Source organism: Anolis sagrei, chromosome 10 (genome assembly GCF_037176765.1).
Source record: "Anolis sagrei isolate rAnoSag1 chromosome 10, rAnoSag1.mat, whole genome shotgun sequence".
Taxonomy (NCBI): Eukaryota; Metazoa; Chordata; class Lepidosauria; order Squamata; family Dactyloidae; genus Anolis; species Anolis sagrei.
The window spans coordinates 10,442,817-10,458,822 of NC_090030.1; the positions used below are offsets into that span (position 1 = coordinate 10,442,817).

At 46.3% G+C, this 16,006-nt stretch overlaps 2 protein-coding genes across 3 annotated transcripts in view; one reads left to right on the forward strand and one right to left on the reverse strand.

The window, feature by feature from the left end:
• Window positions 1-3,789, reverse strand: part of ENOX2 (ecto-NOX disulfide-thiol exchanger 2) — a 38,116-nt gene extending 34,327 nt beyond the window's left edge. Inside the window, exon 1 of one of the 2 annotated variants that reach the window (XM_060756344.2) lies at window positions 3,679-3,789. In XM_060756344.2, the coding sequence (XP_060612327.2) occupies window positions 3,679-3,721 (43 nt within the window). In that variant the 5' untranslated portion in view covers window positions 3,722-3,789. The remainder of the gene's footprint in view (window positions 1-3,678) is intronic. The other variant, XM_067471527.1, reaches the window with a different exon arrangement.
• A 2,475-nt stretch (window positions 3,790-6,264) lies between these two features.
• On the forward strand, window positions 6,265-13,178 carry GPR119 (G protein-coupled receptor 119). The gene is made up of 2 exons (XM_060756346.2): window positions 6,265-7,389; window positions 13,037-13,178. Exon 1 carries the CDS (start codon window positions 6,396-6,398, stop codon window positions 7,383-7,385), a length of 990 nt encoding a protein of 329 aa, XP_060612329.2. The 5' UTR covers window positions 6,265-6,395; the 3' UTR covers window positions 7,386-7,389; window positions 13,037-13,178.
• The last annotated feature ends 2,828 nt before the right edge of the window (window positions 13,179-16,006 follow it).

The window sequence follows — 16,006 nt, forward strand, 5'->3', positions numbered from 1 at the left end:
ACTAACCCAAGGAGTGACCATCACTCAAAAAATTGATTTTGTCTTTTGAGAGTTGAAGTTGCTGGTATTTATAGTTAACCTACAATCGAAGAGCATTCTGAACTCCACCAATGATGGAATTGGGCCAAACTTAGCACACAGGACTCCCGTGACCAATAGAAAACACTGGAAGGGTTTACTGGACATCGACCTTGAGTTTGGGAGTTATAGTTCACCTACATCCAGAGCACTGTGGACTCAAATAATGATGGATCTGGGCCAAACTTGGCACAAATATTTCATATGCCCAAATACGAACACAGATGGAGTTTGGGGAAAATTAGGGAGTTGTAGTTACTGGGATTTATAGTTCACCTAAAATAAAAGAGCATTCTTAACTCTACCAACGACAGAATTGGGGCAAACTTCCCACACAGAACCGCCATGACCAACAGAAAATACTTAAGGCCATCCAATCCAACTCCCTTCACCAGAGCAAAAAAACGTAATCAAAGCCATCCAGCCATAGATATAGATAGATATATATGATTCACACACAGGGAGATATAGTATCATAGATCTGAAAGGGACCCCTAAAGAAGGACAATTATATGTTGCATGTTCCAGTGTAGTAATGAGAACACTGACAAAGAAACAGCAATAAATACTGTTTACCACAAACATAAAGAAATTACATATATTAGAAAACAGTACTTTCTCATTACTTTATTTTCCAGATCACCAGACTGGGCCACAGCAACACCTGGCAGAGGACGTCTCTCTCTCTCTCTCTAAATATATATATATACACACACACACACACACACACACACCGTATATACTCGAATATAAGCCGACCCGAATATAAGACGAGGTACGCCTATTTTTACCACAAAAAACTGGGAAAGCATATTGACTCGAATATAAGCCGAGGGTGGGAAATGCAGCCACTACGGGTAAATTTCAAAATAAAAATAAATACCAATAACATTACATTAATTGAGGCACCAGGAGGTGAAATGTTTTTTAATATTTACATAAAACTGTAATTTGAGATAAGACTGGCCAAGTCTGATTAAATCATTATTTTAACCTTCTTCAATGTAAATATACTTGCACATCCTTCCAACAATAATGAGAATAAAATAATAAATGTAACCATAATAATAATACTAACAACAAAGTAAAATAATGGATATGCAATAATAACAGTAATAATAGAGCAAAATAATAACTGTAATAATAGAGTAAAATAATAAATGCAATAATAATAAAATATAATAAATGTAATAATAATAATAGGGTAAAATACTGTAAATGTAATAATAATAAAGAAAGTAAAATAATACAAGAAATAAAAATAATATTAATAACTGAATAAAATAATAAATAACCTTGATTCGAGTATAAGCCGAGGGGAGCTTTTTCAGCCTAAAAAAGGGGCTGAGAAACTAGGCTTATACTCGAATATACACTGTATTTTTGGAGTGAAATAGGCCTCGCTAAGGCTGATCTGGCCGGGGTGGTCCATGCCTTAGTCACCTCTAGACTGGATTACTGCAATGCGCTCTACGTGGGGCTGCCCTTGAAAACGGCTCGGAAATTCCAATTGATCCAACGGGCAGCAGCCAGGATGTTAATGGGGGCCCATTACAGAGAGAGGTCAACCCTTCTGTTTAAGGAGCTCCACTGGCTGCCGTTTATTTTCCGAGCCCAATTTAAGGTGCAGGTGCTTACCTACAAAGCCCTGAACGGTTTGGGACCACCCTACCTGCGTGACCGCATCACAGTCTACGAACCCACATGTTCACTCCGGTCATCAGGAGAGGCCCTGCTCGTGATCCCGCTCGCGTCGCAGGCGCGTTTGGTGGGGACGCGGGACAGGGCCTTCTCTGTGGTGGCCCCCCGCCTCTGGAATGCCCTCCCGAAAGATCTCAGACAGGCCCCTACTTTGGCGGTTTTCAGAAAGAACCTGAAAATACTTAATAAAAATCATTTTAAAAAAAAGAAAGAACCTGAAAACCTGGCTGTTCCAACGTGCCTTCTCAGATTAGGAACCCCACCACCAAAGCCCAGAAGCACTTTAGTAGAGTCAAGATCACCCTCACCGCACACTGCACTTATATTCTAATCCCATATCCCTCCGACACTTCAGCACTTTTTAATCCTGTACCCTACTCCGGCCGGCTCAGTTTTTAATAATGTCCTGTTGTATTGCTATTGCTATTGTCTTCTGCTTTAACTGCTTTATTTGCTATGTATTGTATTGTTGTATTGTGTTGGGCCTGTTGTAAGCTGCATCGAATCCCTTGGGAGATGCTAGCGGGGTACAAATAAAGTTATAATAATAATAATAATAATAATCAAGCAATGCTGTTTTCATAGAATCATAGAATCAAAGAGTTGGAAGAGACCTCATGGGCCATCCAGTCCAACCCCCTGCCAAGAAGGAATATTGCATTCAAATCACCCCTGACAGATGGCCATCCAGCCTCTGTTTAAAAGCTTCCAAAGAAGGAGCCTCCACCACACTCCGGGGCAGAGAGTTCCACTGCTGAACGGCTCTCACAGTCAGGAAGTTCTTCCTAATGTTCAGATAGAATCTCCTTTCTTGTAGTTTGAAGCCATTGTTCCACATCCTAGTCTCCAAGGAAGCAGAAAACAAGCTTGCTCCCTCCTCCCTGTGGCTTCCTCTCACATATTTATACATGGCTATCAGATCTCCTCTCAGCCTTCTCTTCTTCATGCTAAACATGCCCAGTTCCCTAAGCCGCTCCTCATAGGGCTTGTTCTCCAGACCCTTGATCATTTTAGTCGCCCCCTCTGGACACATTCCAGCTTAGAGTCAATATCTCTCTTGAATTGTGGTGCCCAAAATTGGACACAATATTCCAGGTGTGGTCTAACTAAAGCAGAATAGAGCATGGGGAGCATGACTTCCCTAGATCTAGACACTATGCTCCTATTGATGCAGGCCAAAATCCCATTGGCTTTTTTTGCCGCCACATCACATTGTTGGCTCATGTTTAACTTGTTGTCCACGAGGACTCCAAGATCTTTTTCACACGTACTGCTCTCGAGCCAGGCGTCACCCATTCTGTATCTTTGCATTTCATTTTTTCTGCCAAAGTGGAGTATCTTGCATTTGTCACTGTTGAACTTCATTTTGTTAGTTTTGGCCCATCTCTCTAATCTGTCAAGATCGTTTTGAATTCTGCTCCTGTCCTCTGGACTATTTTCATCCCTTCTTTCTTTCCCCCCTTCCTTCCTTCTTTCCTTCCTCCCTTCTCCAGCTCTGAGGGGCCTATCTCACCACGTCTCTTTCCTTCTTTTCTCCCTTTTACAAGTTACTTCCCTTCCTTTCTTTCTCCCTGACATCAGAGGGCCACTTAACCTGGCAACAGCCAACCCAGTGACGTCGGAGGGCCACTTCACCTGTGGTCCAAGCAGGCATACTTTTGATAGATTGATAGATAGATAGATAGATAGATAGAGATAACTTCTGGTTAAGGTGCACTGGAGGAAGGAGTCATTCAGGCTCCAGCCCCAGCGGCTCTAACGCTCTGGCATCACAACTTTAGGGCTGGATGAGAGAGGCTGGCTAGGCCGCTTCCGGTCTCCATGGCAACCAAAGCGAGGGGGAGCGCAAAGGCCTGAGGGGCGGGGAGAGGCTGGCTCCGTTGCCTAGCGACGCCCCACCTGCTGGGCCCGCGGCCCTCCGGCGACGGAACTCCGGATACATCCGCTCCCCCGGCCTCGGCTTTGCCCCGCCACCGCCGCGGCCTTAGGAGGCCTCCGCCGCCTCGCAGGCCCCGCCCCTCCCTTCCCAAGCCCCGCCCCCCGCGCCTCATTGGATGGTTTGTGTTACGGGCGTGGACTTAGGAGGAAGTGATTGCAACAGCCCTTTGATTGGGTTGCTGGGAGTTTTGTGGGCTGCCTGGCCATGCTCCAAAAGCATTCTCTCCTGACATTTCGGCCACATTTATGGCAGGCATCCTCAGAGGTTGTGAGGTCTGCTGGAAACAAGGAAAACTGGGTTTATATATCTGTGGAATGATGTCCAGGGTGGGTGAAAGAACTCTTAGCCTACTTGATTCACATTGAACGGCCTTGCAGCTTCAAAACCTGGCTGGTTGCTGCCTGGGAGAATCCTTTGTTGTGAGAGGTGCTAGCTGGCCCTGATTGACTCTTCTATGGAATTCCCCTGGTTTTTTTTAGTGTTTATATATCTGTGGAATAATGTCCAGGGTGGGAGAAAGAACTCTTGTCTGCTTGAGGCAAGTGTGAATGTTGCAACTGGCCACCTTGATTAGCATTGAATGGCCTTGCAGATTCAAAGCCTGGCTGTTTCCTGCCTGGGGGAATCCTTTGTTGGAAGGTGATTAGTTGGCCCTGATTGCTTCTTGTCTGGAATTTCCCTGTTTTTTTAGTATTGATCTGTGGAATAATGTCTAATGTGGGAGAAAGAACTCTTGTCTGCTTGAGACAAGCGTGAATGTTGCAATTGACCACCTTGATTAGCAATGAATGGCCTTGCAGCTTCAAAGCCTGGCTGTTTCCTGCCTGGGGGAATCCTTTGTTGTGAGAAGTGCTAGCTGGCCCTGATTTACTCTTTTATGGAATTCCCCTGTTTTTTTTAGTGTTTATATATCTGTGGAATAATGTCCAGGTTGGCAGAAATAACTCTTGTCTGCTTGAGACAAGCGTGAATGTTGCAATTGACCACCTTGATTAGCATTAAATGGCCTTGCAGCTTCAAAGCCTGGCTGATTGCTGCCTGGGGAGCAAGTGGGAGTGTTGCAACTGGCCAGCAAGGAACATGAATGGCATTACAGACTAATTCTATTTATAGTCAGAATCTTATTTTCCTGGTTCTTCTTTCAGGAAATCAGCTCTTTTCTTAATAGCTTTCAGAATAAAACTAGTGTTCTATTTTGAAATGGTCATATGACTGATCGAATAAATAAATATTATTATTACTGACTAATTCACCCAGAGAAGTCAGCCATAGCAGAGCACTTGGTGAACCAACCTGGAGACAGCATATTATTTGAGAACACAGAAATGCTGGGTCACTCTCACAACCACCATCTCAGACTATACAGAGAAGCCATGGAAATCCACAGTCATGTGGACAATTTCAACAGAAAGGAGGAAACCGTAAAAATGAACAAAATCTGGCTACCAGTATTTAAAAGAACTCTAAAATCAGGACAGTAAATAAAGAGCAACACTCAAAAAACAGGGGAATTCCTGGCTAGAGACAATCAGGGCCAGCTAACACTTTGCAACAAAGGACCCCCCAGGCAGCAAACAGCCAGGCCTTGAAACTGCAGGCCATTCAATGCTAATCAACCTGGCCAATTGCAACATTCACACTTGCCTCCAACGGACAAGAGGTTTCACCCCACCCAGGACCTTTCTCCCACCAACATATAAACCACCCTTGCCTAGTTTCCAGCAGACCTCACAACTTGTCAGGATGCCTGCTATAGATGTGGGTGAAATGTCAGGAGAGTATGCTACATGGCCATACAGCCTGGAAAATGCTTTTCATTGTGATCTGCTCCATGTGGAGAGAAAAAGCGGAATATAAATAAACATAATATGTCTATAAGACAGTCTGCTGGCTGTTGAATTGGATCACAGACTCTGCCTCCTGATTTTCTGGGCAGGTAAAGTCTGTCGACATCACTACGCAGGTGTATTATTATTATTATTATTATTATTATTATTATTATTATTATTTTACTGACCCAAAAACACAGTATGTCACAGCAAACAAGATCTATATGCTGGAATAATAATAATAATAACAATAATAATAATAATACCCTGCTTTATCTCCCCTGAAGGAAACTCAGAGTGACTTAACATAAAAGCATCAAAAATACGCAGGTATAAACACTAGTATTTTTTTTAAAATAGCGAAGGAACATAATTATTTCCAGCATATTCAGTAAACCATCTGGAGGCCAATGCAAGGCAAAGCGTGTGCAGGCATAAATACTAATATGCAGGTATAAACATTATTATTTTAAAAAATCAATGGGAACATAATAACATAATTATTTCCTGCATATTCCATAAACCATCTGGAGGCCAATACCCATACAAAGCAAAGCACCATTTCTTGGAGCGCAGCGTGTGTGCTTCCGGAAATGCGCCTCCTCTCCACTCCCAGGTTGTCTGGAAACTGGAGGGAGGGACGATGTCCAACCAGTATCGGCTCTAGGAAGCTATAAAGGGCTGAAGGGGACAAAAGGTACCAGTTCAGTTGTTGGGTTCCCTGGGAAAAGGAGGGAGAAGCCATTTGGAGCAACACCTTCTTGGTTTTGTGGTTGCCCATACAAGCAAAGTGACCTACAATGGTTCTCCTGGTGACCACTTCTCAAACACTGTGATTAAAAAAGACCATGGGGGATATCGTCTTTGGAATCATCCTGGCCATCCTCTCGTCGCTCATCATGGCCGTGAATGTTTTCGTGGTGGTGGCCTTAGTCCAGCTGATCTGGAAGACCCGGAGCCTTGGGTTCTGCTTCATCCTCAACCTTGCTGTCGCCGACTCCTTGGTGGGCTTCACCATCACGGGTCTCGTCACCGAAGAGCTCTCCGACTCCCAGCACAAGACTCCGCAAAACTACTGCGTGCTGCGCATGGCCTGCGTCACCTGTCCCTCAGCCGCCTCCATCATCACGGTCATTTTGGTCACCTTTGACAGGTATCTGACAGTCAAGCACCCCTTCCAGTACTTCAGAATCATGTGTGGCTACGTCGTGGGGGGTTGCCTTGCAGGGCTTTGGCTCCTGGCTTGCTTCATTGGCTTCCTCCCTCTCATTGCTCACAGCCTCCAGAAAAAGAACTACGAGGGACTGTGTACTTTCTTCAGCGTCTTCCAGCCCACGTACATGCTCACCGTCTTTTGCGTGGTTTTCTTCCCAGCCTTCTTCATTTTCATCTACTTCCATTACGACCTGCTGAAGATCGCCTCTCTGCACGCCCAGCAGATCCGAGAGCTGGAACCCACCGGCTTGACAGAAACGTGCCCAGGTTCTCCGCCCTCTAATATCACCAAAGCGTTGCGCACCGTGGCCATCCTAGTGGGGTGCTTTGGGGTCCTGTGGTCACCCTTCTTCATTGGGAGCATTGTGAAGATTGCGTGTGAGCGGTGCAACCTGGACCACGTCCTCGAACGGTACCTCTGGGTGATGGGTGTGTGCAACTCTCTGGTGAACCCACTGATCTATGCCTACAGGCAAAAGGAGGTGCGCCTGCAGATCTGCCAGATGTGTCTGTGCATGAAGATCAAAGTCTTCCCCCTGTTTCATGGACACAGCCAAAGCCATGCTCCCAGCAGGGCCAGACCTTCAGTGCACATCATCTCACTGGCCCACCTGGAAGGATGACATGGTAAGAAGAGGGCTGGGATGACCATGGCTTTGGGAAGCAAGTGCCCCCTGATGTCTATCAAATCCTCCACCTCTGTGAAATTAATTAATACACACCATGTAGTCTGGGGGTAGAAGGGTAAAAGGTGGCTCAGGGAGAATGAATGAGAAATGGAGGCACAGGGTGCATCTCTACCAGGCATGGGCAAACTTTGGCCCTCCAGGTGTTTTGGACTTCAGTTCCCACAATTCCTAACCGCCAGTAAGCTGGCTGGGATTTCTGGGAGTTGAAGTCCAAAATATCTGGAGGGCCAAAGTTTGCCCATGCCTGATCTCCAATAATAATAATAATAATAATAATAATAATAATAATACAGAATTAATACAGTTTGATACTACTTTGATACCACCTGGTGGCACAGTGGGTTAAACCACTGAGCTGATTCGAATCTGGGAAGCAGGGTGAGCTCCCACTGTTAGCCCCAGCTTCTGCCAACCTAGCAGTTTGAAAACATGCAAATGTGAGTAGATCAATAGGTACCACTTCTGTAGGAAGGTAACGGTGCTCTGTGCTGTCATGCTGGCCACAGGACCTTGGAGGTATCTACGGACGCCAGCTCTTCGGCTTAGAAATGGAGATGAGCACCACCCCACAGAATTGGACACGACTGGACTTCATGTCAGGGGAAACTTTTAGCTTTACGTTAGTGCATCTCACTGGCCCACCTGGAAGGATGACATGGTAAGAAGAGGGCTGGGATGACCATGGCTTTGGGAAGCAAGTGCCCCCTGATGTCTATCAAATCCTCCACCTCTGTGAAATTAATTAATACACACCATGTAGTCTGGGGGTAGAAGGATAAAAGGTGGTATCTACCCTGACCGTATAATTCATTATCTGCTTTGAGAAACCTAATATAGAAATATAAGGCAAGCTGCAGAGGACACATCTCTTTCCTTCCCTTCGTGTTGTTGGTTCCCAACACCTGACACCTGAAGCACCTGACTTAGGCCCATCGCAAACTCTGTTCCTGCGAGAGAAAACCTTGCTAGCAAGTCCCTGACGTCACGAGACTCCGCCTCTCTCCCCGCCCCTTTCTCTGCCCCTTTCTCCATGCGAGCGTGGTTTTTCCTTTGCTAGGGCAGCATTGCCCGCATTTTCTCTCAGTTGGCAGAATTCAACTGAGAGAAAATGCGGGCAATGCTGCCCTAGCAAAGGAAAAACCACGCTCGCAAAGAGAAAGGGGCGGAGAAAGGGGCGGGGAGAGAGGCGGAGTCTCGTGACGTCAGGGACTTGCTAGCAAGGTTTTCTCCAGCAGGAACCTAGTTTGCGATGGGCCTTACAGTGGGGCCATCCCTATTATATGTATATGTACATTGGGATATGCACAGTCATTTATTTATTTATTATTTATTTATTAACTTTATTTGTACCCCGCTAGCATCTCCCGAAGGACTCGATGCGGCTTACACAGGCCGAAGCCTCAAAACACAATACAATAGAGAACATAACACAACAATAGCAAAGCAAATCAAAACAATAAGCAAAATAACGACAATGGCAATACATCAGGACATTATTAAAAACTGGTTCGGCCGGCGCACTGGGGTACAGGGGTTAAAAGTGCTGAAGTGGCAGGAGCCACGTAGGATTAAAAGTGCGGTGTGCAGCGACGATTAGTTATGCTAAGGTGCTACTAGGACTTGGGGTGGGGATTCCTAGTCTGAGAAGGCACAACGGAACAGCCAAGTTTTTAAATTCCTTCTGAACACGGCTAGAGAAGGGGCCTGTCTGAGATCTTTTGGGAGGGCGTTCCAAAGTCGGGGGGCCGCCACAGAGAAGGCCCTGTCCCGTGTCCCCACCAAGCGTGCTTGCGACGTGGGCGGGATCACGAGCAGGGCCTCCCCAGATGACCGGAGCGAGCGTGTGGGTTCGTAGATGGTGATGCGGTCACGCAGGTAGGGTGGTCCCAAACCGTTTAGGGCTTTGTAGGTGAGCACCTGCACCTTGAATTGGGCTCGGAAAATAAATGGCAGCCAGTGGAGCTCCTTAAACAGAGACCTCTCTTGATAATGAGCCCCGGTTAGCATCCTGGCTGCTGCCCGCTGGACCAATTGAAGTTTCCGAGCCGTCTTCAAGGGCAGCCCCACGTAGAGCGCATTGCAGTAGTCCATTCTAGAGGTGACCAAGGCGTGGACCACCCCGGCCAGATCAGCCTTCACGAGGTATGGTCGCAGTTGGCGCACAAGTCTCAGTTGCGCAAAGGCCCTCCCGGATACCGCCGACAGCTGGGCCTCAAGTGTAAGCGAAGAATCCAAGAGGACGCCCAAACTGCGGACCTGTGGCTTCAGGGGGAGTGTAACCCCGTCCAACACAGGTGACCACCCTATACCCCGATCCGGTTTACGATCGACCAGGAGGACCTCTGTCTTATCGGGATTGATCTTCAGCTTGTTCTTCCTCATCCAGATCGACACAGCGGCCAGGCACTCGTCTAGCACCTGAGAAGCCTCCTTGGAATTAGGTGGAAAAGAGTAGTAGAGTTGTGTGTCATCCGCGTAGAGATGGCACCCAACTCCAAAACTACGGATGATCTCTCCCAGCGGTTTCATGTAGATGTTAAAAAGCATGGGCGACAAAATAGAGCCTTGCGGGACCCCACAGGTCAAAGGCCCGGGGTCAGAGCAGGCATCTCCCAGCTTCACCATCTGAGTTCGTCCCTCCAGGAAGGACTGGAGCCACGACAAAACCGTGCCCCCAAGGCCCATCCCGGAGAGACGACCCAGAAGGATACCATGATCGATGGTATCGAAAGCCGCTGAGATGTCCAAGAGAACCAGCAGAGTCACACTCCTCCTGTCCAGCTCTCTGCGGAGGTCAGGCGACCAAGGCTGTCTCGGTGCCATGACCAGGCCTGAAACCAGACTGTGACTGATCTAGGTAGTTGGTGTCGTCTAGGAAACTCTGGGGCTGGGAGGCGACCACCCGCTCCAGCACCTTACCCAGAAAGGGGAGGTTGGAGATCGGTCTGTAGTTACTCAGCACCGTGGAGTCAAGGGAAGCTTTTTTGAGGAGTGGGCGAACCACAGCCTGCTTCAAATTAGATGGAAAAATTCCTTGCTCCAACGATGCATTGATAATCGGTACAAACCAGTCAAGCAACCCCCCTCTGGCTGATTTAATGAGCCAAGATGGGCATGGGTCCAGAGATGAGGTGGTCGCTCTCACAGCCCCAAGAGTCTCCTCTACGGTTTCAGGAAGAACAAGCCTAAAAGAATCCCACAAGGTTGGATAAGCAGGTGCCTCCGTCACCTCTCCTGGCACTGCGATGGAATTGGAGTCGAGCTCAAGACGTATCTGGGCGACTTTACCTGCAAAATGGTGTGCGAAATCGCGACACCGAGCTGCAGGGTCATTAGCGACCTCCTCCGCCACAGGTGGGTGGAGGAGTTCTCCCACGACCCGGAACAGCTTCGATGATCTATTTGCTGCAGATGCTATACGAGTGGTCGTGAATTATTTCCTGGCCACCCGTATAGCCACGGAGTATGCCTTAAGAGAGGCTTTAGCCCGTGCTCGATCAGATACATCTCGAGATTTCCTCCATTTGCGCTCTAGCCCCCTTCTCGTATGCTTCATCACAGCCAGCTCCTCGATGAACCAAGGAGATGGCCTGTCACGACGCAACGAGATGGGGCGTTCAGGTGCGATCGTATCTAACGCCCTGGACATCTCCCCATTATAGAGAGCCACCAAGGCGTCGATAGAATCGCCAGGCTCCAAGGCAGGAAGAACCCCAAGATTCCTCAGGAATCCGTCCGGATCCATCTGTCTCCTAGGGTGGACCATCTTAATTTGTCCTCCACCCCTGCAGAGGTTTAGGGTCGCAGCAAGTCTAAAAGTGATCAGATGATGGTCAGACCATGACACTGGAAGGATGTTTTGATCTTCCACTCTGATCATTTCGTTGTCCGCCACAAAGACAAAGTCGAGAGTATGTCCAGCTTGATGAGTGGGGCCAGATATTATCTGTGACAGTCCTATGGTCGCCATGAAGTCCTGAGCTGCGCCAGATAGAGTGGTCTCAGCGTGGATATTAAAGTCTCCCAGCACCACCAGGCGCTGGGAGACCAAGGCCAAATTAGAGACCACCTCCGCTAGCTCAGACAGGGAAGCTGCTGGGTCACGGGGTGGGCGATACACCAGCAGGAACCCCACACTGTCACGGCTCCCCACCTTCAAGTGGACACACTCGAACCCAGAAGCCTGCGGAACAACGCATCTGGTCACGGCGATGGATTGCCGAAAGACTACTGCGACCCCTCCTCCCCGCCCCCCTTGTCTGGCCTGTTGATGCACTCCAAAACCTGGTGGGCACAGCTGAGAAAGGTTTACACCCCCCAGCTCGTCCAGCCAGGTCTCGGTAATGCATTTGGATTGTCTTCCAAGAGCCTGCATATTGTCATTTACACATGCATGTTAGCAGTGGAAAAAATGAGCCATGCAAATAAACAGAACCCTGATCAGGCCCAAAGGTTGACCGACAAAGGATGGCAACAAAGCCCAGCTTGTGAGCAGCGATGTGTGAGGTTTTCCCTTTCAGCCCCTGCTTGTTCAGAAATGAGAGGAAGCCAAACAAATCAATTCTTCCTCTCTGACGCAAGTGCCAACTCTGTGAGATAAGAGGCCATAGGAAAAGCCTCTGCTCGCTTCCCAACAACCCCTCATTTCCTGTCTGCCCTGAGACAAATGTACCAAGCACCAAATAGCTGGGGAAGGTGATATGTGACTACAGCCTAATCAGTATCAATTACACCACATATAAACCTTCCAGATAAATAAGCTATCTGTAAATCGACTGGTAATTGTGTGATTATAGGAAGAGCGGTCCAACCTCTAGGAACAACTATAGATTTGCTGAGTTTTCCAGGTTGTCTGGCCATGTTCCAGAAGCACTCTCCCCTGATGTTTCGCCCACATCTATGGTATGGTCCAACAGACCTCAGAGGTTGAGGTCTGTTGGAAACTAGGCAAGTGAAGTTTATATATCTGTTGAATAATGTCCAGGATGGGAGAAAGAAGTCTTGTCTGCTTATGCAAGTGTGAATGTTGCAATTACCTAGATTAGCATTGAAGGGCTTTGCAACTTCAAAGCTTGGCTGGTTGCTGCCTGGGGGAATCCTTTATTAGGAGGTGTTAGCTAGCCCCGATTGATTCTTGTCTGGAAGTCCACTGCTTTTTGAGTGTTGCTCTTTATTTACTATCCTGATTTTAGAAGTTTTTCAAATACTGGTGGCCAGATTTTGTTCATTTTCATGGTTTCATCCTTTCCATTGAAATTGTCTACATGCTTGTGGATTTCAGTGGCTTCTCCGTGTAGTCTAATATGGTATCAGGACAGTAAATAAAGAACAACACTCAAAAAAGCAGGGGAATTCCAGACATTGAACAATCAGGTAGCCAGCTAACACCTCCCAACAAAGGATTCTCTTAGGCAGCAACTAGCCAGGTTTAGTGACTAAGGGGGAAAAAAGAAGGAGCCTGAGGCTGTTAGGAATTGTGGGAGTTGAAGTCCAAAACACCTAGAGAGCCCAAGTTGGCCCATGACTGCTCTAATCTGATCACCAGCTGCTTGCACACTGAAATCTGACAGCTTCTTCTGTTCCAGCTCCAGTTGGATTGGATTCCTCACTCCTCACAACAGATGACTTCTTGAAGATCTTTAGCAGACTTTCAGTTTCACGTTGCTTCTACGGAGAAAGAACATCATTTCTGGAAGACAGATAAATGGCACAATGCCTTTTGAAATTATATCCAGAAGATGAGCCAGCAAAAAACCTCCAAAAACAAACAAACAAAAACAAACAAAACCTCCAAATGATAAAATATTGTCATAACCTTTAACCACAATGTTCGAATGGCAGTATGAGGGAAATGTGGATCAAAGAGACAAAGTCCTTGTGGGAAATTCAATGAGGTGCTATTTTACTCCAGTCACTTGTCAGAAATCTCAATGACTTCAATGTTGGGTTTGAAAAGATAAGGCGACTTTTTCATATGTGGGGGAAATATTTTAAAAATGAAATTATTGATGTCAGATTTGTGTCACTTTCAAAACATTTCAGAGATTATTTGTTGTTAATTCGTTCAGTCGCTTCTGAGTCTTCATTACTTCATGGACCAGCCCTGTTGGCTGTGGCCACCCCCAGATCCTTCAAGGTCAAGCCAGTCACTTCAAGGATGCCATCCATCCATCTTGCCCTTGGTTGGCCCCTCTTCCTTTTTCCATTTTCCCCAGCATCATTGTCTTCTCCAAGCTTTCCTGTCTCCTCATGATGTGGCCAAAGTACTTCATCTTTGCCTCTCGTATCCTTCCCAACAATGAGCAGTCGGGCTTTATTTCCTGGAGGACAGACTGGCTGAATCTTCTTGCGGTCCAAGGCACTCCCAGAACTTTCCTGCAGCACCACCGTTCAAAAGCATCTCTCTTCCTTCGCTCAGTCTTCCTTATGGTCCAGCTCTCACATCCGTAGGTGACTACGGGGAATACCATTGCTTTAACTATGTGGACCTTTGTTGCCAGTGTGATGTCTCTACTCTTCACTGTCTTATCGAGGTTGTCCTTGCTCTCCTCCCAAGAAGGAAACATCTTCTCATTTCCTGGCTGTAGCCTGCATCTGCAATCATCTTCGTGCCTAGAAATACAAAATCTGTCACTGACTCCACATTTTCTCCCTCAATTTTCCAGTTATCCATTGGTCTGCTTGCCATCATCTTGGGTTTTTTTATGTTTAGCTGCAACCCAGCTTTTGCCCTTTCTTCTTCCACCTTGGTTAGAAGGCTCTTCAGCTCCTCCTCGCTTCCAGCCATCAAAGTGATATCAAAGATACAAGTTTGTGATGACACCAGAAATGTTTTGGTTGGGTCTTACAGGCAAAAAAAAAAATTGGATAGCAAATATGGATGACTTCTTAGATATGTGACAGCATATTGTATGGCTGCTCGGACATGGAAACTGACTGAAGCACCAATGAGGCATTCACTTGGTTGAGGCTCACAAGATTTGCAAACTTCTGGCCAGTGACTAGAAACATGAAATTAGAACATAACCCGCCCACCACTGCCAGAAAAGACATCCGTCCCCATTTGGTGAGAACTCAAGGCAAGGCCCTTCATGGACTTCCCTCCCCTCCTCAGAGGTTAGAATTACTTCCTTACACGGGAAAGTAAATATAATGTTGTTCCAACAGGCTTTTATGAAAATGCCTGCAAGGGCTTTTAATTGTCTTTTACTTTGTTTTCAATTGTTTAACTATACTTACCAATATTTTTGTTTGTTTTCACTTCTCTGTTTAGATGGGTTTTAACTGCATTTGTTTTAATATTTGGAAGCTGTTTTGAGTCCCATTATTTGGAAAAGATGGTAATATACATGTGTAAATATATGTATACACGCACGTACATGTGTGCGGGTCAAAAAGTTTTGCGTCCTGTCATTAAAACGTTACGAATGAACATATAACATCAGAAGTTGCTATATATCATATCTGAAATATAGGTTGCCTACCTGTAACTGTAGTTTCCCGAGTGGTCACCTGTGAATTCGCACATATGGTAGTTATCTGAAGACATATCTGAACTGTCCTCTACACAAACTACAGTTCAACATAGTCACCATCAATTTGTACACATTTGCACCATCGTTTGACCCAAGCGTCAAAACCATTTTGGAAAAATTCAAGGTTTTGCTTCGTGACCCATGATTTTAAAGGTGTTTTAACGTCATTCAAGTCATTGAATCTGAAACCACGGAAGTTGTCTTTCAGAAATACAAACAGGTCAAAGTCAGAAGGGGCCAAATCATAAACATTTTTCAAGCTGTGGTGGATTTCCTTAAGTGCACAACTTTATTTTGCCAGAAATTAAACGACTCTTTCTTTTAGCTTCAGATTCATGGTTCTAATCAGTCCATCGAGAAATAAAAGTTAGGGTGATGGAGGCAATTTTTTTTGACCCACCCTTGTATATGTATAAGTATAGTCATGTATTAGTGCCATTTGCAGAAGCTGCCAGTCCCTGCTAGCAGCCATTCTGAAAGCTCACCATGAACTCATGTCACTTTGTCCTAGTCAGAGGAAATGGGAACAGAAGAGAAGATGCCAGCCCATCTGAACAGATGGAAAGGGTGCGAGGACTAGTTATCCCATGGTGACAGCAGCACAAATCTCTCGAAAGGATCAAGAAAGGCAAGGCTGCATTCTGGTTTCATGCAGGGCGTTTGTTGGTATGTTGCCACATCACTATAGTACACTCTCTGTACTCTTAATGCATCACTGGTTTCTATCTGCTTTTCCATGATGCAAACTAAGCATACAATGGCCCAGGTCCATTGTCAGTGGGGGTCACAGTGCTCTGACTTAGCGCAGGGCAAACTACAACTTCCATCATGAGGAGTCAATCCCCTAAACTCCTTTAGTATGTTTAGCTGCTTATTAGTTCTGCTCTGTTTGTTGCGCAGTGTTGAAAAGAGTAGGAAAGGGTTAAGGCAGAAGCAGTGGGCGAGGTTATACAAATTCCACACCAATTGAGAGAGTAAGAAACACTGGGGTGACTGTGGTGGAGGAAAAACAGAAAATCC

What these genes read in the sequence shown, in the direction of transcription:
- GPR119 (XM_060756346.2), top strand. Translation starts at nt 6,396, where the DNA reads ATGGGGGATATCGTCTTTGGAATCATCCTGGCCATCCTCTCGTCGCTC.